Here is a 25,921-nt window from a genome sequence, read left to right on the forward strand (position 1 = left end):
TTCCAATACATTGACGTCAAAATTGCACAAGACAAAATTAGGCTACACAATACAATACAATATTTAAGCACTCACTCCACCAACTATTTTTGATCAGCTGTTTCTATACGGATGTTGTTGAATGTAACCAACTGGCTACCTATCTGTCATTTCCAGAGATCCTCTCACTGACAGTAATAAAATAAATCTATATTTTGTTTTTGCCAATTGTATTTGAATGAATGTGTCTCTCGTTTCAAGATGTAGCTAATGTTCACCTAAATATATTGAAACTATATAAATTGCATTTTTAGACTTCGCTTGTTGTTTCACCGGAGGAATTTAAATGTTGCACAACTTGGCAGCGGTATCGATGGAGGAGCACGAAGTACAAGTGGGCACAGTTTTATCATAAATATCGCGTTTAAATAACAATTACCCTTTTAAATAAATTGTATGCTTCACATCGGCACAACACGAAGCCAATATATCACCTGCAACAGCGTTGGAGTTTGAGGTAATTATGATTGATTTAGCGAACGTCACATGGACTTTTCTTGACAAGTCTGAGTTAGCCACCTAGCTCGTTAGCATTAGCGAGCTCAACAGTCGACACTCTGTCCGGTTTTGGTGTGCTAAAATATGCATATGCTAAGCATTTTGTAACGTAACAGCTGGTTGTTAATTGGGTGCATTTGCAACATAGTGCAGAGTGTCCAATTTTTAAAAACGCATCTTTTGATCAATGGGTCAAATATTTTAATTGTGTAGATGATAACTTTTAAGAAAACCAATGATGCAAACATATCTCTATCGTCTGTTCAACAAGTTTGAGTTTGTACCTTTTTTTTGTAGGATGACTAGAATTAGGGTGACTACATCAATGGAGGCCAGAGAGAGAAAAAAATAGCATCGCGTCAGTTTGTCTGGATTCGGTGCAATAAATACAGACTACCTGGCAGGCTCACTTTCCCGTTGAACTAATCATCTGTCTAATCGGATCCGCAGGACATAAGACTATATATGATAAACAAATAAACAGGTAGTATTTATGTATTTTAGTATACGCTTTTCATATGAATTCGAAATATTCTGTTATTTTTCCGAAGATTACTCACAAAAACAATCCTGTCTCTGAGATGTAAACGGAGCACTGAACGTGTAACTTTACCAAGCATTTTATATTTAATTCAGCTCCTGTCATGCAAATTTGGGTGTTTGCGACTCGCAGAAACAACTATGAAGACGACAACAGCAACATGGAAAATTATAGTTTTTTTTTTTTTTTCGAGCAACCTGCATAAGAAACCTGCGTCGATGTCAACAGTCACGGATGTAACGTTACTTCGGTTACGAAATCCGACTTTTGGGATAAAATGCTAATGATACCTGAGAGAAAGACCCCACTGAACGATTCAGAACATTTTAATTATGATATTTGTTATAAAATATCAAGACAAAGGGAAGTGACATTTCGTCACCAACGCGTGTTTTAACCCACTGGACCCTACATAGTCTTAGTGCAGACTGCAACATAGTGAGAACCGGGAACTCTTGCAAAACAGACCAGGCCGGGTTTTGTGATGTCAATGAGAGAAGTAAATTATTATTTTCTTTCTTCCATAGTTGTTTATTTTTATCAATCTAAAAAGGTATGACCTAGATTTGAGCCAATGGTTTAAGTATCAATCAAATTGACGGTACAGTTGAAACTGGTGTTCATCCATGAAGAGCACACTTCTCCAGTGTGCCAGTGGCCATCGGAAGCTGAGCATTTTTCCCACTGAAGTCAGTTACGGACGCCAAACTGCAGTCAGGGTAAGACCCTGGTGAAGATCTGCGTGCTCGTCAAACTGAGACAGTTTGCAGATATTCTTCAATTGTGCAAACCCATAGTTTAATAAACTGTCCAGATGGCTGGTCAGACAATCTCGCTGGTGAATAAGCCAGGTGTGGAGATCCTGGGCTGGCACGTTTACATTACATACATCTCTGGGGTCTTTTATTTCAGCTCACGAACATGGGACCAACACTTTACATGTTGCGTTTTATATTTTTGTTCGGTTTACCTTTACCTTACCACTAAATATGCATATTCTACCCCTCTTCTCTCCCTCGCAGCCATGGCAGCGTTGTCGGAGGAGGTGCTGCTGGTGGTGAAGAGGGTCCGACAGAGGAAGCAGGACGGGACCCTCTACCTGATGGCAGAGAGGATAGCCTGGGGACCAGAGGGGAAAGACCGTTTCACCGTCAGCCACCTGTATGCTGACATACGCTGTAAGTGCTGAGTACCAGGCTACCGGCAGAACAGCTCACACAACACTTTGGCTTGGCTCAGTGTTGTGAAAGTCTATCTGCTGGCTACACACCCATCATGGTTTCTGATTAAACAAAAAAAAATATATATTTTTTTTATTTATTTTTATTTATTTCACCTTTATTTAACCAGGTAGGTTAGTTGAGAACAAGTTCTCATTTACAACTGTGACCTGGCCAAGATAAAGCAAAGCAGTTCGACACAAACAACAACACGGAGTTAAACATGGAATAAACAAGCACACAGTAGAAAAGTCTATATACAGTGAGGGCAAATGAGGTAGGATAATGGAGTTAAGGCAATAAATAGGCCATGGTGGTGAAGTAAATACAATATACCAATTAAACACGGTAGTGATAGATGTGCAGAGGATGAATGTGCAGGTAGAGATACTGGGGTGCAAAGGAGCAAGATAAATAAATAACTATATACAGTATGTGGATGAGGTAGATAGATGGGCTGTTTACAGATGGGCTATGTACAGGTGCAGTGATCTGAGCTGCTCTGACAGCTGGTGCTTAAAGCTAGCGAGGGAGATATGAGTCTCCAGCTTCAGTGATTTTTGCAGTTTGTTCCAGTCATTGGCAGCAGAGAACTGGAAGGAAAGGCGGCTAAAGTAGGAATTGGTTTTGGGGGTGACCAGTGAGATATACCTGCTGGAGCGGGTGCTACGGGTGGGTGCTGCTATGGTGACCAGTGAGCTGAGATAAGGCTGGGCTTTACCTAGCAAAGACTTGTAGATGACCTGGAGCCAGTGGGTTTGGTGACGAGTATGAAGCGAGGGCCAGCCAACGAGAGCATACAGGTCGCAGTGATAGGCATTATGTGGGGTTTTGGTGACAAAACGGATGACACTGTGATAGACTGCATCCAATTTGCTGAGTAGAGTATTGGAAACTATTTTGTAGATGACATCGGCGAAGTCGAGGATCAGTAGGATAGTTAGTTTTACTAGGGTATGTTTGGCAGCATGAGTGAAGGAGGCTTTGTTGCGAAATAGGAAGCCGATTCTAGATTTCATTTTGGATTGAAGATGCTTAACCTCTCTAGGGTACGTGGGACGGTAGCGTCCCACCTGTCAACAGCCAGTGAAACTGCAGGGCGCCAAATTCAAAACAACAGAAATCCCATATTTAAAATTCCGCAAACATACATGTATTTTACACCATTTTAAAGATACACTTGTTGTAAATCCAGCCACATTGTCCGATTTCAAAAAGGCTTTACAACGAAAGCAAACCAAACGATTATGTTTAGGTCAGAGCCAAGTCACAGAAAAACACAGCCATTTTTCCAGCCAAAGAGAAAAGTCACAAAAAGCAGAAATATAGATCAAATGAATCACTAACCTTTGATCTTCATCAGATGACACTCATAGGATTTCATGTTACACAATACATGTATGTTTTGTTCGGTAAAGTTCATATTTATATACAAAAATCTGAGTTTACATTGGCGCATTATATTCAGTAGTTACAAAACACCTGGTGATTTTGCAGAGAGCCACATCAATTTACAGGAATACTCATAATAAACATTGCTAAAAGATACAACTATGCCCGGATTTATAGATACACTTCTCCTTAATGCAACCGCTGTGTCAGATTTCAAAAACACTTTACGGAAAAAGCAAACCATCCAATAATCTGAGTACGGCGCTCAGACGACAAATCAAGCCAAACAGATATCCGCCATGTTGGCTTCAATAGAAGTCAGAAATAGCATTCTAAATATTCACCTACCTTTGCTGATCTTCCTCTGAATGCACTCCCAGGAATCCCAGTTTCACAATAAATGTTTGTTTTGTTTGATAATGTCCATTTATGTCCAAATAGCTTCTTTTGTTAGCGCGTTTGGTAAACAAATCCAAACTTACGAAGCGCGTTCACTAGGAGCAGACAAAGTCCAAAAATTCCGTTACAGTCCGTAGAAACATGTCAAACGATGTACAGAATCAACCAGGATGTTTTTAACATTAATCTTCAATAATGTTCCAACCGGAGAATTCCTTTGTCTTCAGAAATGCAATGGAATGCAAGCTAACTATCATGTGAGTGTGCGAGACTGAGCTCGTGGCTGCTGCCAGACCTCTGACTCCTTCCCCCCTCATTCAGCCCCACTTCACAATAGAAGCCTGAAACAACGTTCTAAAGACTGTTGACATCTAGTGGAAGGCTTAGGAAGTGCAAGATGACCCCATAGACACTGTATTCGATAAAGCAACAGTTGAAAAACTACAAACCTCAGATTTCCCACTTCCTGGTTGGATTTTTCTCAGGTTTTTGCCTGCCATATGAGTTCTGTTATACTCACAGATATCATTCAAACAGTTTTAGAAACTTCAGTGTTTTCTATCCAAATCCACTAATTATGTGCATATTCTAGCTTTTATGGCTTTTCATCCAAAATTCCCAATGCCGCCCCCTGCCCTAGAGAAGTTCATGTGAGTCTGGAAGGAGAGTTTACAGTCAAACCAGATACCTAGGTATTTGTAGTTGTCCACATATTCTAGGTCAGAACCATTCCAGAGTAGTGATGCTAGACGGGCAGGTGCGGGCAGCGATCGGTTGAAGAGCATGCATTTAGTTTTACTTGCATTTAAGAGCAGTTGGAGGTCACGGAGGACAGTTGTATGGCATTGAAGCTCGTCTGGAGGTTAGTTAACACAGTGTCAAAGAAGGGCCAGAAGTATACAGAATGGTATCGTCTGAGTAGAGGTGGATCAGGGAATCACCCGCAGCAAGAGCGACATCATTTATGTATACAGAGAAGAGAGTCGGCCCGAGAATTGAACCCTGTGGCACCCCCATAGAGACTACTGCCAGAGGTCCAGACAACAGGCCTTCCGGTTTGACACACTGAACTCTATCGAAAGAAGTAGTTGGTGACCCAGGCGAGGCAATCATTTGAGAAACCAAGTCTGTTGCGTCTGCCGATAAGAATGTGGTGATTGACAGAGTCGAAAGCCTTTGCCAGGTCGATGAATACAGCGGCACAGTAATGTCTCTTATCGATGTCGTTTAGGACCTTGAGCACCCATGACCGGCTCTGAACCCAGATTGCATAGCAGAGAAGGTACGGTGGGATTCGAAATGGTCGGTGATCTGTTTAACTTGGCTTTCGAAGACCTTAGAAAGGCAGGGTAGGATAGATATAGGTCTGTAGGAGAAACGGGGGAGGCTTGGGCGAGTTGCTGTGGAGGGTACAGTGCAGGTGGTCGGTGTAGGGGTAGGTGGAAAGCATGGCCAGCCATGATGTGGAAATAACATTTTAAAGCACAGTACTGTGAAAAGGGGGTAATGAGAGGTTCCTTGTTATGAATGGTTGCATTGATTTGTTTAGATGTTTAGTAGTAAGACCTAAGACTCCCCCCCCCTTTTTTTTCTCCCAACCCTGTGCAGGTCAGAAAATCAGCCCAGACGGCAAGGCCAAGATTCAGCTACAGTTGGTCCTACACACAGGGGAGAGCACCAACCTCCACTTCTCCAACGAGAGCACTGCCCTGAAAGACCGCGATGCAGCCAAGGACCTCCTCCAGCAGCTGCTGCCCAAATTCAAGAAGAGGGCTAACAAGGAACTGGAGGAGAAGAACAGGTGAGGGACAAATTACACGGATCCCCTTAACTTTCTCGGTCACTGTGAAGTATTCACCAGAAGCCAAACGGTACCAAACAGGTAGGGAGTTACCTGAATTTGTCCATTTTTAGAAATACTTCTGTTCGTTGCAAAACATTTTTGCAATGTTGTGCGATTTTAATGAATACACCCTCGATCTCCATAGTTTTCAACATCACGGAAAGATTCCAGCGCCACTTATCCTTAACTAGATTGCAAAAGAAAATGGCAGCTAATATTTACTCTTAGAACGTTGTGATCATGATTTCTGACTAGAATATCTTATTGCCTGCCCATCTCCCTAAAACCACTGACACCCTACCTCTTTAAAGAGCGTGTTAAATAAGTCCCAGTCCGCCCCACCCACTACGAGTGGTGTATGTTGTCTCACTGAGCGACAAATGCTCTAATGTAAAAAACATTTTGGATAAGAGCGTCTGCTAAATGACAAACATTTATGTGTGTGTGTGTGTGTGTGTGTGTGTGTGTGTGTGTGTGTGTGTGTGTGTGTGTGTGCTAAGTGAATAACCAACCGAAAGGCTGTTTGTGATGTATTGTTTTCTCCTCTCTCTAGAATGTTACAGGAAGATCCGGTGCTGTTCCAGCTGTACAAGGATCTGGTGGTGTGTCAGGTGATCAGCGCTGAGGAGTTCTGGGCCAATCGGCTGAGCATAAACAACGTGGACCACTCCCTCTCCAACAACAAGCAGGAAGTGGGCATCTCGGCAGCCTTCTTGGTGAGCTCATGTGATTTAATGATGAGTTGTGTCCCAAATGGCACATATCCCCCCCCAATGGTTTTAACCCATAGTAGTGCACTATAAAGGGAATAAAACCGATGTTTCCCATGGTCAAACTGTCCCAGTGTCCTGTATCTTGTCTTGCCCATGCTGATGCCACTCCAAACGGGGATTGTGGATGGATAAAGCCTCTTGTGTTATTTCAGGCGGACATCCGGCCCCAGACAGATGGCTGTAACGGCCTTAGATACAACCTTACATCCGACATTATCGAGTCAATCTTCAGAACGTACCCTGCAGGTAAGACACCTCGGATTCTCGGTCATGGAAACCAATGGGAAGAGTTGAAAACGAGGTTGTCACATTACCTACTTGGTGGTCGACCCGTAATGATGGAACTTTGGGCCCTGTTAGAATACTGTTCCAATAAATGTCTGCATGCCCGACTAAGTTGCTTTGGATAAAAGTGTCTGCTACAGCCTCCCGGGTGGCACAGTGGACTATGGCACAGTGCTAGCTGTGCCACCAGAGACTGGGTTCGCGTCCAGGCTCTGTCGCAGCCGGCCGCGACTGGGAGGTCCGTGGGCCGACGCACAATTGGTCGTCCGGGTCAGGGAGGGTTTGGCCGGAAGGGATATCCTTGTCTCATCTCGCACCAGCGACTCTACTGGCGGGCCCGGGCGCAGTGCGCGCTAACCAAGGTTGCCAGGTGCACGGTGTTTCCTCCGACACATTGGTGCGGCTGGCTTCCGGGTTGGAGGCTCGCTGTGTTAAAGAAGCAGTGCGGCTTGTTTGGGTTGTGTTGCGGAGGGTGCGTGACTTTCGACCTTCGTCTCTCCCGAGCCCGTACGGGAGTTGTAGCGATGAGACAAGATGGTAGCTACCAACAATTGGATACCGCGAAATTGGGGTAGAAGAAGAAAAAGCGTCTGCTAAATGGCATGTATTTATATTATATACGCATATATTTATATTATATACACATATATTTATATTATATACACTGAGTGTACAAAACATCAGGATATTCCTAATATTGAGTTGCGCCCCATTTTACTCTCAGAACACCCTCAATTAGTCCGGGCATGGACTTTACAAGGTGTCAAGTGGCCCATGTTGATGCCAATGCTTCCCAAAGTTGTGTTCAAGTTGTCTGCGTGTCCTTTGGGTTGTTGACCGTTCTTAATACACACGGGAAACTGTTGAGCGAAAACCCAGCAGCGTTGCAGTTCTTGACTGACTCAAACCGGTGCTCCTGTTCAAAGGCACTTGAATATTTTGTCTTGCCCATTCACCTCCTGAATGGCACACACACACACACACACACACACACACTCGTCTCAAGGGTTAAAAATCCTTCTTTATCCTGTCTCCTCTCCTTCATCTGTTCCTCGGCCGTCATTGAAAATAAGAATTTGTTATTAACTGACTTGCCTAGTAAAATAAAGGTTAAAAAAAAAAAAAAAAAAATCTACACGGATTTGAAGTGGATTTAACAAGTGACATCAATAAGGGGTCATAGCTTTCACCTGGTCAGTCTGTCATGGAACAAGCAGGTGTTGCTAATGTGTTGTGTCCTCTGTGTATGTACCCTTCGAATGCAGCCTTCTTCACTTCCTTAGTTATCCCTGATCAGTAAATGATTGGATAAGGGACGGTATCCAACCAGATCAGTGATGTACATAAAATAAGGAGGAATGATGTATTATGTATTCAAACAGAGCCATGCTTTTTTTTTTTGTATCTCTGTATCTCAGTGCTAGAGGTGTCACTACAGACCCTGGTTCAGTGGTCAAATTTTTTTTTGCTTCGCACTAGTGTCCTATATTGTCCTGTCATTGACTCACTTAACGTTTCCTTCCAGTGAAACAGAAGTATGGTGAGAATGTTCCTCATGACATGACAGAGAAGGAGTTCTGGACGCGGTTCTTCCAGTCCCACTACTTCCACCGAGATCGCATCAACACGGGCCTGCAAGACATCTTCTCAGAGTGTGCAAAGCAGGACGAGAAGGGTACAATCACTTCTCACTCGGAGGACAGCAGTCAATGGGTTTATAGTCTTCTGGTTTAGAAAGTTAGATGATTTTTTTTTGTTCATAGAGATAAGGGAATGTCTACTCATTTCCTGGATTGGGTAAAAAAAAATGTCCAGCTCCTTTTATTATATTAGTTGTGTGTGTGTAAAGCCTCTACCATCTACACCTAAAGCATACTGCAAGAGAGCGATACCAATATAATGATGCTGCAATGATTAGTGTCGGTTTTAATTTCTGTGCTTTTCCATATTCGGCAGGCCTGAAGTCCATGGTGTTCCAAGGAGTGAAGAACCCAATGGTGGACCTGCTGTCACTGGAGGATAAGTCGTTAGATGAGGTGATGTTACGTTATTGGGCACTTTACACCATTAGGAACCAAAAAGGATCTACCTGAATTCGTCCAAAAGAAACTCTTAATTTATTTATTTTTGCAACGGTTTTTGCAAATGAATACATCCCTACAATTTACAATCCAGGGTTTCTCCAAGCAGATTAGCCGCCTCAACTTGATCAATTTCAACATTTTATTTATTACAAGTTTTAGTTGAGGTTTAGTTAACGATTTGTCCCAAATACAAAGCTTTTACTTTTTGAAATATTTGGGACTAGCCTTTTTCTTGGCACCCATTCTGGAACTGACTGCAGCTCTTTGGTAATTGCTACAGTCAATTAAGTTGCTGTGGTAGCTGACGTGTATAGTGTTGCGTCACCGGCATACTTAGACACACGGGCTTTACTCAGTGCCAGTGGCACGCTGGTCATAAGGGAATATATATATATTTTTTTTTAAAGTTTGGGGCCTAGACAGCTGCCCTGTGGAATGCCTGACTCTACCTGGATTTTGCAGGAGAGGCTTCCATTAAAGGACACCCTCTGTGTTCTGTTAGACAAGTAACAGACCACAGATGGTACCTCACTGTTTCACTCTTTGGTGCCGTTTTCACATCCCCGCTTATAATCTTGGGACACCACAGAATCCAGGTGGTATTTTGTTGAACGTCGGGGAGGTTGTGAGAATTCATTCACCTTCTAATGCTGCCTGCCAGTTCACCCTCCAATTCTTAACCTTTGGTCATCCCGAGAGGTGCATTGGTCCTAGGCTGTGCCACTAGAGATCATGGTTCGAGTCCAGGCTCTGTCGCGACCGGTAGACCCATGGGACGGCTCACAATTGGCCTAGCGTCGTCCGTGTTAGGGGAGGGTTTGGCCGGCAGGGATGTCCTTGTCCCGTCACGCTCTAGCAAATCCTGTGGCGGGCCGGGCGCAATGCACGCTGATGCGGTCGGCAGGTGTACGTTGTTTCTTCAGACACATTGGGGCGACTGGGTTCCAGGATAAGCGTGCGTTGTCAAGAAGCGGTGTGGTTGGGTTGTGTTTCAGAGGACGCGCGGCTCTCGACCTTCACCTCCCGAGTCTCATTGCTGCAACTCCCGTACAGACAAGACTGTAACTACCCAATTGGAAACCCCAAAAAAGGGAAAAAGAATAAAAATAAATCCTTACCCATAAGGTGGGAAACAGTTGGTCCTCTGTGGCTCTGTTGGTAGAGCAAGGGTTGTGGGTTTGATTCCCGCTGAGGCTAACATATGTAAAATATATGCACATATGACCAGGTGGCTTTGGATAAAATCTTCTGCTAATGGCTCATATTAATCAGTATGTCCTCTCTCCGGGGTTATGGGTCTAACTCGACGTGTCACTAATCAGTATGTCCTCTCCCTGGGGTTATGGGTCTAACTCGACGTGTCACTAATCACTGTCCTCTCTCCAGGGTTATGGGTCTAACTCGATGTGTCACTAATCACTGTCCTCTCTCCGGGGTTATGGGTCTAACTCGATGTGTCACTAATCACTGTCCTCTCTCCGGGGTTATGGGTCTAACTCGACGTGTCACTAATCACTGTCCTCTCTCCGGGGTTATGGGTCTAACTCGACGTGTCACTAATCAGTATGTCCTCTCTCCGGGGTTATGGGTCTAACTCGATGTGTCACTAATCACTGTCCTCTCTCCAGGGGTTATGGGTCTAACTCGACGTGTCACTAATCACTGTCCTGGGGGTCTAACACTAATCGTATGTCCTCTCTCCAGGGTCACTAATCAGTATGTCCTCTCTCCAGGGTTATGGGTCTAACTCGACGTGTCACTAATCAGTATGTCCTCTCCCTGGGGTTATGGGTCTAACTCGACGTGTCACTAATCAGTATGTCCTCTCCCTGGGGTTATGGGTCTAACTCGACGTGTCACTAATCAGTATGTCCTCTCCCTGGGGTTATGGGTCTAACTCGACGTGTCACTAATCAGTATGTCCTCTCCCTGGGGTTATGGGTCTAACTCGACGTGTCACTAATCACTGTCCTCTCTCCGGGGTTATGGGTCACTAACACTGTCCTCTCTCCAGGTTATGTCACTAATCACTGTCCTCTCTCCGGGGTTATGGGTCTAACTCGACGTGTCACTAATCACTGTCCTCTCTCCAGGGTTATGGGTCTAACTCGACGTGTCACTAATCACTGTCCTCTCTCCAGGGTTATGGGTCTAACTCGACGTGTCACTAATCAGTATGTCCTCTCTCCGGGGTTATGGGTCTAACTCGACGTGTCACTAATCAGTATGTCCTCTCTCCAGGGTTATGGGTCTAACTCGATGTGTCACTAATCACTGTCCTCTCTCCAGGGTTATGGGTCTAACTCGACGTGTCACTAATCAGTATGTCCTCTCTCCGGGGTTATGGGTCTAACTCGACGTGTCACTAATCACTGTCCTCTCTCCGGGGTTATGGGTCTAACTCGACGTGTCACTAATCACTGTCCTCTCTCCAGGGTTATGGGTCTAACTCGACGTGTCACTAATCAGTATGTCCTCTCTCCAGGGTTATGGGTCTAACTCGACGTGTCACTAATCAGTATGTCCTCTCTCTCGGGGTTATGGGTCTAACTCGATGTGTCACTAATCAGTATGTCCTCTCTCCGGGGTTATGGGTCTAACTCGATGTGTCACTAATCACTGTCCTCTCTCCAGGGTTATGGGTCTAACTCGATGTGTCACTAATCACTGTCCTCTCTCCAGGGTTATGGGTCTAACTGGGTCTAACGTGTCACTAATCACTGTCCTCTCTCCAGGGTTATGGGTCTAACTCGACGTGTCACTAATCACTGTCCTCTCTCCAGGGTTATGGGTCTAACTCGACATGTCACTAATCACTGTCCTCTCTCCGGGGTTATGGGTCTAACTCGACGTGTCACTAATCACTGTCCTGTCCTCTCTCCAGGGTTATGGGTCTAATATGGGTCTAACTATGTGTCACTAATCACTGTCCTCTCTCCAGGGTTATGGGTCTAACTCGATGTGTCACTAATCACTGTCCTCTCTCCGGGGTTATGGGTCTAACTCGACGTGTCACTAATCACTGTCCTCTCCCTGGGGTTATGGGTCTAACTCGATGTGTCACTAATCACTGTCCTCTCTCCAGGGTTATGGGTCTAACTCCTCAGCACCTTCTACGTCCAATACTAACAAGACCGTGAAGGAGAACAGTAACTCTGCCATAATCAAGAGGTTCAACCACCACAGTACCATGGTGCTGGCAGCAGGCTCCGGAAAGAAAGCGTGAGTTGACGATTAAGTACATTCTCAAAAGAGATCTTCTCTGTCGTTTTCACTGCAGACCCGTGTGCTAACCTAGCTGTCTGTCTCCATAGGGATGCTCCTAACGGTCAGGCCTGTGAGACTAGCAGTACAGATGGAAACTCTAGGGATTCGGACTTCTTCCAACCACCCATTAAGAAGGTATGATGATTCTCTCTTACTGTGAAGGCAAATCATACAAGATAAAGGCTTGTTTAAGCCCTGAGCTTTTATAAATATACTGAACAAAATTATAAATGCAACATGCAAAAAATGTTCTACGATTTTACTGAGTTACAGTTTATAGAAGGAAATCGGTCAATTGAAATAAATTCAATCGGCCCTAATCTATTGATTTCACTTGACTGTGAATACAGGTACCTTGTTTATTTTTAAGTAGGGGCGTGGATCAGAACCACCATTGCCTCATGCAGTGCATCATATCTCCTTCGACAATGGGCCTCAGGGTCTCGTCACGGTATCTCTGTGCATTCAAATTGGAATCAATAAAATGCAATTATGTTCGTTGTCGTTAATTTATGCCGGCCTATACCATAACTCCACTGCCACCTCTGTTCACAATGTTGATATAAAAAAAAAACTGCCCCCCCCTGGTTAGACGTACTGCCAAATTCTTAAAAAAAAATACATTGGAGGTGGCTTATGGTAGAGAAATTAACATTAAATTATCTGGCAACAGCTCTGGTGGACATTACTGCAGTCAGCATGCCAATTGCACGCTCCCTCAAAACTTTAGACAGCTGTGGCGTTGTGTGAGAACTTAGTGGCCTTTTATTGTCCCCAGCACAAGCTGCACCTGTGTAATGATCATGCTGTTTAATCAACGTCTTGATATTCCACACCTGTCAGGTGGATGGATTATCTTGACAAATGAGAAATGTTCTCAAACAGGGATGTAAACAAATTTGTGCCCAACATTTCAGAGAAATAATCATTTTTTGTGCATATGGCAAATTTCTGGGATCTTATTTCAGCTCATGAAACATGGGTCCAGCACTTTACCTGTTGCGTTTTATATTGTTCAGTATATACTGTATATTATAGCTGTGTAACATGGGTCCAGTACATTACATGTTCTGTTTAATCTTGTTGTTCAGTATATACTGTATATTATAGCTGTGAAACATGGGTCCAGCATATTACATGTTCTGTTTATCTTGTTGTTCAGTATATACTGTATATTATAGCTGTGAAACATGGGTCCAGTACATTACATGTTCTGTTTATCTTGTTGTTCAGTATATACTGTATATTATAGCTGTGAAACATGGGTCCAGTACATTACATGTTCTGTTTGTCTTGTTGTTCAGTACATATACATGTTCTTACATGTTTGTTTGTCTTGTTGTTCAGTATATACTGTATATTATAGCTGTGAAACATGGGTCCAGTACATTACATGTTCTGTTTATCTTGTTGTTCAGTATATACTGTATATTATAGCTGTGAAACATGGGTCCAGTACATTACATGTTCTGTTTGTCTTGTTGTTCAGTATATACTGTATATTATAGCTGTGTAACATGGGTCCAGTACATTACATGTTCTGTTTGTCTTGTTGTTCAGTATATACTGTATATTATAGCTGTGTAACATGGGTCCAGTACATTACATGTTCTGTTTATCTTGTTGTTCAGTATATACTGTATATTATAGCTGTGTAACATGGGTCCAGTACATTACATGTTCTGTTTGTCTTGTTGTTCAGTGTACATTATGAGCATTGACTCACAGTAAACACATTCATCACTCTGCCATGCTGTGGCTATAGGCTCTTACCCTTTATGATGGTACAGAGAGCCAAACTGTGTGTTTCCTTTCCAAGATGAGTTGGCACTTTTTGTTATTAAAGCTGTGGTGTGTTTCAGGTGAAAATACAAGATGTCATAGAGTACGAGGACCTTCATAGGGAGAATGGGAAGAAGACAGTGGCTCTGAACCTCAAGAAGTCTGACAGGTGGGTTCGAAATCACTGAGTGGGTGCTCTGCTTTCTCTCTGTGGTTGTTCATGGACACCGTACTTTGGAACTAGTGTGCTCTCTGGCTCGGCTCTCTGGCCCTGGCTCGGCTCTCTGGCCCTGGCTCGGCTCTCTGGCCCTGGCTCGGCTCTCTGGCCCTGGCTCGGCTCTCTGGCCCTGGCTCGGCTCTCTGGCCCTGGCTCGGCTCTCTGGCCCTGGCTCGGCTCTCTGGCCCTGGCTCATTTTTAAATTAATGTATCTAAGTTGTCGTCTGTGTTCTCTCCAGGAATGGAGTCCAGTCGATTTGAAGTCTGTGAATTCAGGAAGTAAATTTAAATTCCGATTCAATAATTGAAAAAAATGATTAAATGATTTCTCAATAAACGGAAAAGTAGAAGCTGTTTAAATCTAAAAGTTATATAATTTAAAAAAAAAAATCACTTCCTGAACTGACTGCCGTATATTCAAATTGGGCTCCTGAGTGGCACAGCGGTCTAAGTTACTGCGTCTCAGTGCTGGAGCGTCACTAAAGACATCCTGGTTCAAATCCAGGTTGTATCACAACCGGCCGTGATTGGGAGTCCCGTAGGGCGGCGCACAATTGGCCCAGTGTCGTCCGGGTTCGACCGGTGTAGGCAGTCATTGTAAATAAGAATTTGTTCTTAACTGACTTGCCAAGTTAAATAAAATAATAATTGACCCCAACCCTGGTTCTCCCACATACTTTAGTGATGGGAAGAATGGCTCTTCTTTACAGATTATTAGATATTTTTTTTTAAACCTTTATTTAACTTGGCAAGTCGGTTAAGAACAAATTGTTATTTTCAATGATGGCCAAGGAACAGTGGGTTAAACTGCCTTGTTCAGGGGCAGAACCACAGATTCTTACCTTGTCAGCTCGGGGATTCGATCCAGCAACCTTTCGGTTACTGGCCCAACGCTCTAACCACTAACCAACGACCTTGTCGTTCAGTCCAAAACACAATCTCATTTAGTTTATTTGAGTTGGTAATGGCTGGAGAGCATGCCGGTGAACGATGACCCCAGGTTTGAGTTTATGATTCTAAAAGCCTCTCGTTCACATGGTCTCTACCATAAAGGGGATTACTGGGGCTGCCACTTACTGGGGCTGCCACTTACTGGGGCTGCCACTTACTGGGGCTGCCACTTACTGGGGCTGCCACTTACTGGGGCTGCCACTTACTGGGGCTGCCACTTACTGGGGCTGCCACTTACTGGGGCTGCCACTTACTGGGGCTGCCACTTACTGGGGCTGCCACTTACTGGGGCTGCCACTTACTGGGGCTGCCACTTGTGACTGAGACTTGTAGCCTAAAAGTGGTGTTTGAACAATTTTACATGTTGATTGCTAGGCAATAGCATACAAGTGTGATTATTTATAGATCTAGTTGTGGCTGCAATCAGATTGTGAGCAAGTCTTGATGGAATGCATGGCTTGACTGCTGTGAGGGATGAGCACAATATTGTTTCAGGGGCAGAACGACAGATTTTTACATTGTCAGCTCGGGGATTCGATCTAGCAACCTTTCGGTTACTGGCCCAACGCTCTAACCACTAGGCCACCTGTCACCTCTACACTCTAACCACTAGGCCACCTGCCACCTCTACACTCTAACCACTAGGCCACCTGCCACCTCTACACTCTAACCACTAGGCCACCTGCCACCTCTACACTCTAACCACTAGGCCACCTACCACCTGCCACCTCTACACTCTAACCACTAGGCCACCTGCCACCTCTACCTGCCACCTGCCACCTCTACACTCTAACCACTAGGCTACCTGCCACCTCTACACTCTAACCACTAGGCTACCTGCCACTAGGCTACCTGCCACCTCTACACTCTAACCACTAGGCTACCTGCCACCTCTACACTCTAACCACTCTCTACACTCTAACCACTAGGCTACCTGCCACCTCTACACTCTAACCACTAGGCTACCTGCCACCTCTACACTCTAACCACTAGGCCACCTGCCACCTCTACACTCTAACCACTAGGCCACCTGCCACCTCTACACTCTAACCACTAGGCCACCTGCCACCTCTACACTCTAACCACTAGGCCACCTGCCACCTCTACACTCTAACCACTAGGCCACCTGCCACCTCTACACTCTAACCACTAGGCCACCTGCCACCTCTACACTCTAACCACTAGGCCACCTGCCACCTCTACACTCTAACCACTAGGCTACCTGCCACCTCTACACTCTAACCACTAGGCTACCTGCCGACCTCGTCGTTCAAGTCCAATCAGATTGTGAGCAACTCTTGATGGAATGCATTACTTGACTGCTGTGAGGGATGAGCACAATATTGTTTTTAACTCTGTTTCTCTTGAACATGCCATACAATTTTAATTAATTATATGAAGAGTGCCTTGGTCCTCATTTCTTTTTGATAACTAACGGTAATGTTGTAAATGTACCTGTCTGTTCTTGCAGGTACTCTCATGGTCCCGTGCCTCTCCTGCCCCAACAGTACACCACCAGTCAAGACATCGTCAACTCTGTCAACTGTATAAAGCAGGAAATAGCCAGCTACAAACCCTGCCTTACTCAGGTTAGACACCCCTCTGGGTTTCCCCGAGATTAGCGGAGAAACAGAACTGAAGAAAATGAACATGCGTCAGAGGCTCGTTTTTTTTTTTTTTTTTTTTTTTTTTACATTTTAGGTTCTAGGCAGGAGAGGTTGAAAGATACTGTTTGCTGTTGAAATCTGTGTTTAAAAAAAAATATTTGTTCCAAAGGTCTTTTTAACAGTCGTAATCCTCCCTTTTACAGGTGATGTCCAGCAGTACAGCCAGTTGTGCCATCGCCGCCCTCTCTCCAGGGGGTGTTCTCATGCAGGCATTAGCACAGCAAGCCATTAACCGTGAGTTTACTGATGAACCCCTTTCGTTCCAAGTTTATTTACCTGATGAATAGTCCTGTCGGCTCCGGCCAGTCACCGACACGGATGTTATCGCTTCTGTTTCCTCGGTTTACAGAGATGGTTCCCAATGACGTTCAGGGGGAGCTGAAGCATCTGTACACGGCTGCTGGGGAGCTGCTGAGACACTTCTGGTCCTGTTTTCCTGTCAACACACTTTTCCTGGAAGAGAAGGTGACTACTGCTTGAAGAGGGCGATCTGCAGTTCAAACGATAACAAAACCTGCCCACCCCCACCACTGTTTTGATAAACGGTTGAGGAATATTGCTGGAGGAATATAACTGCTCCCAAATCCATTGACCGTCCATCTACTGCAACCCTCGGTCTAGAATCGCGTGGGTCGGTCTAGAATCGCGTGGGTCGGTCTAGAATCGCGTGGGTCGGTCTAGAATCGCGTGGGTCGGTCTAGAATCGCGTGGGTCGGTCTAGAATCGCGTGGGTCGGTCTAGAATCGCGTGGGTCGGTCTAGAATCGCGTGGGTCGGTCTAGAATCGCGTGGGTCGGTCTAGAATCGCGTGGGTCGGTCTAGAATCGCGTGGGTCGTCAGTACAGCGGACCCCAAACCGATCCAAATGTAGCATGCATTGGTCAGAAAATCGATTCAAACATTAGGATGTGCTGATTTCACTAATGTTTTGTTCATTTTATTATTATTATTATTATTTATTTATTTATTTATTTATAAAAAAAAAAAAAAAATCCCGAAAATGCCTAATCTTTTGTGCCAACTGGTGCATCCCCTCTCCATCGGTGTGGAACTAAGCAATATATATGCCTTTTAGCAGACACTTTTATCCAAAGCGACTTACAGTCATGTGTGCATACATTCTACGTATGGGTGGTCCCGGGAATCGAACCCACTCCCCTGGCGTTACAAGCACCATGCTCTACCAACTGAGCTACAGAAGGACCCACGCAGTTAAGTGTGTTATCATTGATCTACAAGTCATTTTGCAAGCTGATCTACCCAAGGCAATATCAGTAGCCTGATCTAAACTGCACGGTGCCCAGCATCGCGTGCCTACCAATGCCAGGTAGATAGCCTGATCTTACACATCTCCACTACACCTTCTGCATTAAAAATGGCCGAAAAAAAGAAAGCATGTTTTACTTAAGTAAAAGTAGTAGCTAAGCTACCGGAGAGACAACTCATCTGGCTATAGGTTACCTGCTGAACGGGGCTTACAATAGATTACATTTTTTCAGGTTCACCATCCGCAATCGTTTTGGTATTTTTTTGTTGCTTTAAACAATCGGTGTATGGTCATTTTTTAGATGTACATGGTGAGGTTGATAATTTTCTAAACGAGGACGGCGATCACTTTGCGAGGCACGCTGTGTTGACCGAGGGGAGTGAAGATCAGCGAACTTACAAACGGTTAAATCCATTCTGTTTTGAGATGGGTTATAAACTCAGTGGTCAGTTTATTAGGTACACCCATCTAGTACTGTGTTGGACCCCCCCCTTAGCCTCCAGAACAGCCTGAATTCTTGGGGGCGTGGAACCGTTAATCAATTGTTATCAAGGGACCTAACGTGTTCCAGGAAATCATTCCCCACACCATTACACCACCAGCCTGTACTGTTGACACCGGGCAGGATGTGGCCTTGGTCTCCGGCTGCCTCTGCAAATCCTGACTCTGCCATCAGCATGACTCAACAGGAAGTGGTGTTTGTCGGACCAGGCTATGTTGTTCCACTCGTCATTTGTGTGGTGTTGGTGATGTCGTTGCCCACTGGAGCCGCTTCTTCTTGTTTTTAGCTGATAGGAGTGGAACCCGGTGTGGTCATCTGCTGCAATAGCCAATCCGTGACGAGGACCGTCGGGTTGGGTGTGTTCTGAGATGCCGTTCTGCACACCACTGTTGTGCTGCACCTTAATTTGCCTGTTTGTGGGCCCGCCTGTTAGCTTGCATGATTCCTGCCATTCTCCTTCCACCTCTCATCAACGAGCTGTTTTTCACCCACACGACTGACGCTGACTGGATGTTTTTTTTGTTCTCAGTAAACCCTAGACACTGTCGTGCGTGAAAAGCCCAGGAGGTCGTTTCCGAGATACGGGAACCGGGGATCATACGGCGCTCGGTCACTTAGGTCACTGGTTCCAACATTCAATCAAACAGTACCTGGATGCCCGTCTGCCTGCTTTATATAGTAAACCACGGCCACGTGACTCACTGTGTTGGAGCAAACCATTTTTTTTTTGTGTATGGGGTGGTGTACCTAATAAACTGGCCCTTGAGTGTATGTATAATCATTTTATCGTTTATAAACTCTAAATATTGATACGTCTACCAGCGTGTAAACTTGACAAGTTAATTAGTGGGTGATGGTGATTTCAGAACCAAAGTGGGGGGGACAAAAAGCAGGCCACATTGCCCCCCCCCCCTTAATCTGACAGTGGTAGTTGTCTAGTTTCCATTATGGGCTCTAATCTGGTAGTGGGGCGGTAGATGCCTAGTTTCCATTTTGGCCCTAATCTGATAATGGGGTGGAAGATGCCTAGTCTCCATTATGGCTCTAATCTGATAATGGGGTGGTAGATGCCTAGTTTCCATTTTGGCCCTAATCTGATAATTGGGTGGAAGATGCCAAGTCTCCATTATGGCTCTAATCTGATAGTGGTGGAAGATGCCAAGTCTCCATTATGGCTCTAATCTGATAGTGGTGGTAGATGCAGAGTCTCCCTTATGGCTCAGCTCAGGTGCTTACATAGTACATACATAATTTACACAGTCACACAAACAGTCTGCTCAGACAGAACCAGCCCCCCCACACACACACACAGTCTGCTCAGACAGAACCAGCCCCCCCACACACACACACAGTCTGCTCAGACAGAACCAGCCCCCCACACACACACACAGTCTGCTCAGACAGAACCAGCCCACACACACACAGTCTGCTCAGACAGAACCAGCCCCCACACACACACAGTCTGCTCAGACAGAACCAGCCCCCCACACACACACACACAGTCTGCTCAGACAGAACCAGCCCCCCCACACACACACACAGTCTGCTCAGACAGAACCAGCCCCCACACACACACACAGTCTGCTCAGACAGAACCAGCCCCCCACACACACACACACACACAGTCTGCTCAGACAGAACCAGCCCCCACACACACACACAGTCTGCTCAGACAGAACCAGCCCCCACACACACACACACACACACAGTCTGCTCAGACAGAACCAGCCCCCACACACACACACACACACACACACACACAGTCTGCTCAGACAGAACCAGCCCCCACACACACACACACACACACACAGTCTGCTCAGACAGAACCAGCCCCCCACACACACACAGTCTGCTCCGACAGAACCAGCCCCCACACACACACACAGTCTGCTCAGACAGAACCAGCCCCCACACACACACACAGTCTGCTCAGACAGAACCAGCCCCCACACACACACACAGTCTGCTCAGACAGAACCAGCCCCCACACACACACAGTCTGCTCAGACAGAACCAGCCCCCACACACACACACAGTCTGCTCAGACAGAACCAGCCCCCACACACACACACAGTCTGCTCAGACAGAACCAGCCCCCACACACACACACACAGTCTGCTCAGACAGAACCAGCCCCCACACACACACACAGTCTGCTCAGACAGAACCAGCCCCCCACACACACACACACAGTCTGCTCAGACAGAACCAGCCCCCACACACACACACAGTCTGCTCAGACAGAACCAGCCCCCACACACACACACAGTCTGCTCAGACAGAACCAGCCCCCACACACACACACAGTCTGCTCAGACAGAACCAGCCCCCACACACACACACAGTCTGCTCAGACAGAACCAGCCCCACACACACACACAGTCTGCTCGTTTGGATCTGGCCCAGAGGCCCGGCTCGTTTGGATCCAACAGCAGCAGATTTTAATGTAGAATGGAAAATGTATGTGTTTATGCAACAAATGTTAGAACATCGAATCGTGTCACAATCAATTCGTTCTCTAATCAAACCGAATTGTTTAAAACGTTAATTTTTTATTTTTACGTATCGTTCCTGAATCGGAGCCCGTGTGTCTAGATGCGTATCGTATCATCTTGAAAGAGAAAGATGCAGATCACGCGTTGTCTGTCGTTGCATCCATGGGGTCATGGGGTCAATATGAATTTGAAAGGAGTTGCATGCAGTCTTACTACCTTTTCTATCATCTCTATAGCAACAAGTGAAGACTATTTTGCAGAAGAAAAAAAAAACATTTTGACTCTGTCGCCATTGACTCTTACATGTCTTTTCTCGTGTGTGTGTGTGTGTGTGTGTGTGTGTGTGTGTGTGTGTCAGGTGGTAAAGATGCGGTCCAACCTGGAGAGATTCCAGATGACCAAGCTCCGCCCCTTCCAGGAGAAAGTCCAGCGTCAATACATGAGTACTAACGTAAGCCCCCCCCCCCTAGAGACTCATTATTTATATCAGGTAGCTAATAGTCTCCCCCCCCTAGAGACTCATTATTTATATCAGGTAGCTAATAGTCTTCCCCCCTAGAGACTCATTATTTATATCAGGTAGCTAATAGTCTCCCCCCTAGAGACTCATTATTTATATCAGGTAGCTAATAGTCTCCCCCCCCTAGAGACTCATTATTTATATCAGGTAGCTAATAGTCTCCCCCCCTAGAGACTCATTATTTATATCAGGTAGCTAATAGTCTCCCCCCACCAAGAGACTCATTATTTATATCAGGTAGCTAATAGTCCCCCCAGATATCAGATAGCTAATAGTCCCCCCCCTAGAGACTCATTATTTATATCAGGTAGCTAATAGTCTCCCCCCTAGAGACTCATTATTTATATCAGGTAGCTAAGTCTCCCCCTAGAGACTCATTATTTATATCAGGTAGCTAATAGTCTCCCCCACCAAGAGACTCATTATTTATATCAGGTAGCTAATAGTCCCCCCTAGAGACTCATTATTTATATCAGGTAGCTAGTAGTCTCCCCCTAGAGACTCATTATTTATATCTGGTAGCTAATAGTCTCCCCCCCTAGAGACTCATTATTTATATCAGGTAGCTAATAGTGGCCCTCCCCAAGAGACTAATTATTTATATCAGGTAGCTAATAGTCTTCCCCCTAGAGACTCATTATTTATATCAGGTAGCTAATAGTCTCCCCCCCCTAGAGACTCATTATTTATATCAGGTAGCTAATAGTGGCCCCCCCAAGAGACTCATTATTTATATCAGGTAGCTAATAGTGCCCCCCCAAGAGACTCATTTATATCAGGTAGCTAATAGTGGCCCCACCTAGAGACTCATTATTTATATCAGGTAGCTAATAGTGGCCCCACCTAGAGACTCATTATTTATATCAGGTAGCTAATAGTCTTCCCCCCCCCTAGAGACTCATTATTTATATCAGGTAGCTAATAGTGGCCCCACCTAGAGACTCATTATTTATATTGGGTATCTAATAGTGTCAGAGTTGGTAGAGGTCCTGTCTGGGTCAGTTGGTACTGTCTGGTCCAGTTGGTGGAGCATGGTGCTGGCAAAGTCAGGATTGTGTGTTCTGATTTCCCCCTGGGGCCACCTTTATGAAACTGTATGCATGCATAACTAAGTCGCTTTGGATAAGTGTCTGGTAAATATTCTAGATAATACTATAGACTGACCTTTTCAAAGAGAACCTTGTGTACGGTCTACAGAGGGTGTCTTTATCTGTGACCCTTGAGAGCTCCAGGACATTATTTCTTCATCTCAGAATATGATGTTTTAAATCTCTCCTACAGCTTACTGGTCACCTTGAGGACATGTTTCAGATGGCCTACAATAAATTCCACGCCTGGCAAACGCGTCGGATGATGAGGAAAACCTGAGAGGGGAGAAACGCATGGCTTTATCAGAGAGAATGGAAAGAATTAATGAAAGAGTACAAGATGGATGGACAGACTTTATTCTACCTATCAGTCTGCTGTGTCAGAGGAGAGACAGATGGCATAGTCCCCCACTCCACCCCCCGGGGTGAGATGACTGGTGCTGCTGTTGGACCTGTGGAGTTTTAGCAGGTCCATCAGACTGACACACTCACTAGGTCTCAATCACAAATTACTCTTATTAGTTTTTTTTTTTTTTTTTTTTTGCGTTTTCCTCAGTGAATGGGATTCATGGGAAAATGTTGGGGTCATGACTCTCTGCTATAAGGTTTGAACAAACGTAGGCAAACTTCTTCTTTTTTTAAAAAATGTGTATAAAACGACCAGACTTCAGATGGGAAGTCAAAAAAGGAACTCAGGAACTGAACAGACTATGTTAAATAACAATACATTTTTATAAGCAAAAGGACTGTGTGATGTGAAGCTTAACTTAATGTGAGATGCTCTCAGTACAGAGACTGAAAGATGGAGAGCTCAGTACAGATGCCACGCCCTTTCCCCAGTCCTCCCAGGCCTTTTCCCCCAGTCCTCCCAGGCCTTTTCCCCCAGTCCTCCCAGGCCTTTTCCCCCAGTCCTCCCAGGCCTTTTTCCCCCAGTCCTCCCAGGCCTTTTTCCCCCAGTCCTCCCAGGCCTTTTTCCCCAGAGTTGAGGACCGGGTCCAGGGAACCTGTCTATGTTGGATGGAGGCTGGCTGGCAGGCAGTCAGGCAACTGAATATAGCAATACTGTAAAGACATTTGTCTACTGTATGGCTACGTCCCATAGGGCACGCTATTCCCTAGATAGTGCACAGCATTTGACAAGGGCCCTCAGAGCCCAATTGGCCCTGGGTCAAAAGTAGTGCACTGAATAGGGTGCTATTTGAGGTGTTGACTCCAATCACACTTTAAAACTGCACTGGTATGTAATGTCTGTTCTGTTTCTAGCTGCACTGAAGACACCGTCTGGATGTTAACTCAAACATTAAAGTGAAATATATTAATGTTTTTTTTTCTTCTGGTTTTTAGCTTGTTTCTTTGTTTTAGTAGTTGGTGAGGCTGTTGTATATGATCTATGGGTGGAAGGTGTAGGATGAAGCTGCCTCTAGACACTGATCTGAGATCATTATTTGCTTTTCTCCAGAATTTTTTTAAATTTAGGGGAAGCTGATCCTAGATCTGTAGCTAGGGGGGGAAACTACACCCCAGAAGGATTTGCATGTAGTTGTGTGGTCTAAAATTCTTTAGAAATGCCCAACGGTCAGAATGAAGACGACAGTAAATGTGTTACGTTTGGTGGTTTAACAAGGCTATAGGCTCTCATCAGGGCCGTATTCACATCTGATCTTGGATCAGATGTATTATCTGAGAAAAGAAGAAACTCACACACTGCTCTTACTAGAATCTCTGCTCTTCATTAAGCTTTCCCTATGTGTCAGAGCAGTGGGGGGGTTTCTTTTTTTTACGTGTTTAATTGTTACCATGTGTAACGGATGTGAAATGGCTAGCTAGTTAGCGGTGATGCGCGCTAATAGCGTTTCAATCAGTGACGTCACCATGCACCTGCAAATAAATATAGCTGATGTGCGAGTGCCTTTTTGAATTTTGATTCATTATGACCTAAAAGGCAAACAGATCTTACATCATCACTACTATTCTGGGAGGCTTTCTTTTGAATCAAGAGGAAAATAAGCTCTGTAAAGCAGTGCTTCTCTCATGTCATTGTAAATAAGAATTTGTTCTAAACTGACTTGCCTAGTTAAATAAAAAATACAATTCCCTACATAGAACTCTAGTCAAAAGTAGTGCACGACATGGGGAATATAGGAATATAGTGCCATTTAGGAAGCAGCCCTATCCTCATCTCATGTTAGTGGGCTATTTTGGTGTGTGCTGCAGAGGATGTCTTGGGCATTTTCTCATGTTTCAATCAATATAGGGTTGCTAATGGACTGCACCACTAACCCAACACTTGCCTATGAAGTGTGCCTGCGCCACTGAAAGTAGTGCACACTCAGAAACAAGATGCGAGGGGGGGGGGGGATTATATTTTCATGAACCTAAAACACAAGATTTATTTTGATTTATTTCGACAAGTATTATTATGCACAGTAAACTAATTAGCCATGTCTTATTCTACACACTGACAAACCACCACTTAGGTTTTTTATTTTATTTTTTTATTTTAGCTGACAAACGAATGACCATGGTTACATTCATTTAAGAACTCTTGGATTTAAACGTCAAAATAAAGCATGTTTTTTTAGGGGGGGTACTGAACAGTCTAGTGTAGTAGGGACACACCTCCCTGAAAGAATAGTACCAGTAAATTCAGACTTCAGGAAGTGTGTCCCATCACAACCGGAGGCGGAGGAGTCGACAGTTCATTCTAGCTAGAAAAAGTAAACAACTCACGTTAGTTAAACACACACAGCTAAGGACATGACCTGATAGTAAACTGTGTATCACGAAGATTGAATCGCGATTTTAAACAGCGGGGACTGTAAATGCCTGGTAAGTTTGTGACAAAACTAAACAAACGATTGCCTAGCCGCTAACGTTAGCTCGCTAACTTTCCCTTATCCATCGCAAGCGAGACCGCTTGGTTAACTTAACGTGTACTCGTATCAAAACAACAATAACAGTTGATAATATGGACAATGGTCAGTCAGACACAAAGCTGACTATTCAAAAACAAATAAACGGAACTTAGTTTGCGTTTTTACACTTTAGATAGCGAAGTTGTGCGATTTTTCTTTCCATTGTGGAGGCACTTT

The 25,921-nt window shown here is 44.8% G+C and overlaps 2 protein-coding genes across 3 annotated transcripts in view; both read left to right on the forward strand.

Moving 5' to 3' along the window:
* Nucleotides 1-302: 302 nt before the first annotated feature.
* Nucleotides 303-24,734, forward strand: gtf2h1 (general transcription factor IIH, polypeptide 1). Its single transcript, XM_052480980.1, has 15 exons — nucleotides 303-496; nucleotides 2,101-2,256; nucleotides 5,698-5,890; nucleotides 6,486-6,648; nucleotides 6,858-6,951; nucleotides 8,516-8,665; nucleotides 8,947-9,026; nucleotides 12,160-12,296; nucleotides 12,389-12,476; nucleotides 14,204-14,292; nucleotides 16,763-16,880; nucleotides 17,102-17,192; nucleotides 17,308-17,423; nucleotides 21,580-21,672; nucleotides 23,023-24,734. The coding sequence occupies exons 2-15, from the start codon at nucleotides 2,103-2,105 to the stop codon at nucleotides 23,107-23,109; spliced, it is 1,653 nt and encodes a 550-aa protein (XP_052336940.1). The 5' UTR covers nucleotides 303-496; nucleotides 2,101-2,102; the 3' UTR covers nucleotides 23,110-24,734.
* Nucleotides 24,735-25,472: 738 nt separating this feature from the next.
* Nucleotides 25,473-25,921, forward strand: part of hps5 (HPS5 biogenesis of lysosomal organelles complex 2 subunit 2) — a 55,803-nt gene continuing 55,354 nt past the window's right edge. For both annotated transcript variants that reach the window (XM_052480979.1, XM_052480977.1), the window contains exon 1: nucleotides 25,473-25,658. The gene's annotated coding sequence lies outside the window, so the exon portion shown is untranslated. The remainder of the gene's footprint in view (nucleotides 25,659-25,921) is intronic.

This window comes from Oncorhynchus keta, chromosome 26 (genome assembly GCF_023373465.1).
Source record: "Oncorhynchus keta strain PuntledgeMale-10-30-2019 chromosome 26, Oket_V2, whole genome shotgun sequence".
Lineage (NCBI taxonomy): Eukaryota > Metazoa > Chordata > Actinopteri > Salmoniformes > Salmonidae > Oncorhynchus > Oncorhynchus keta.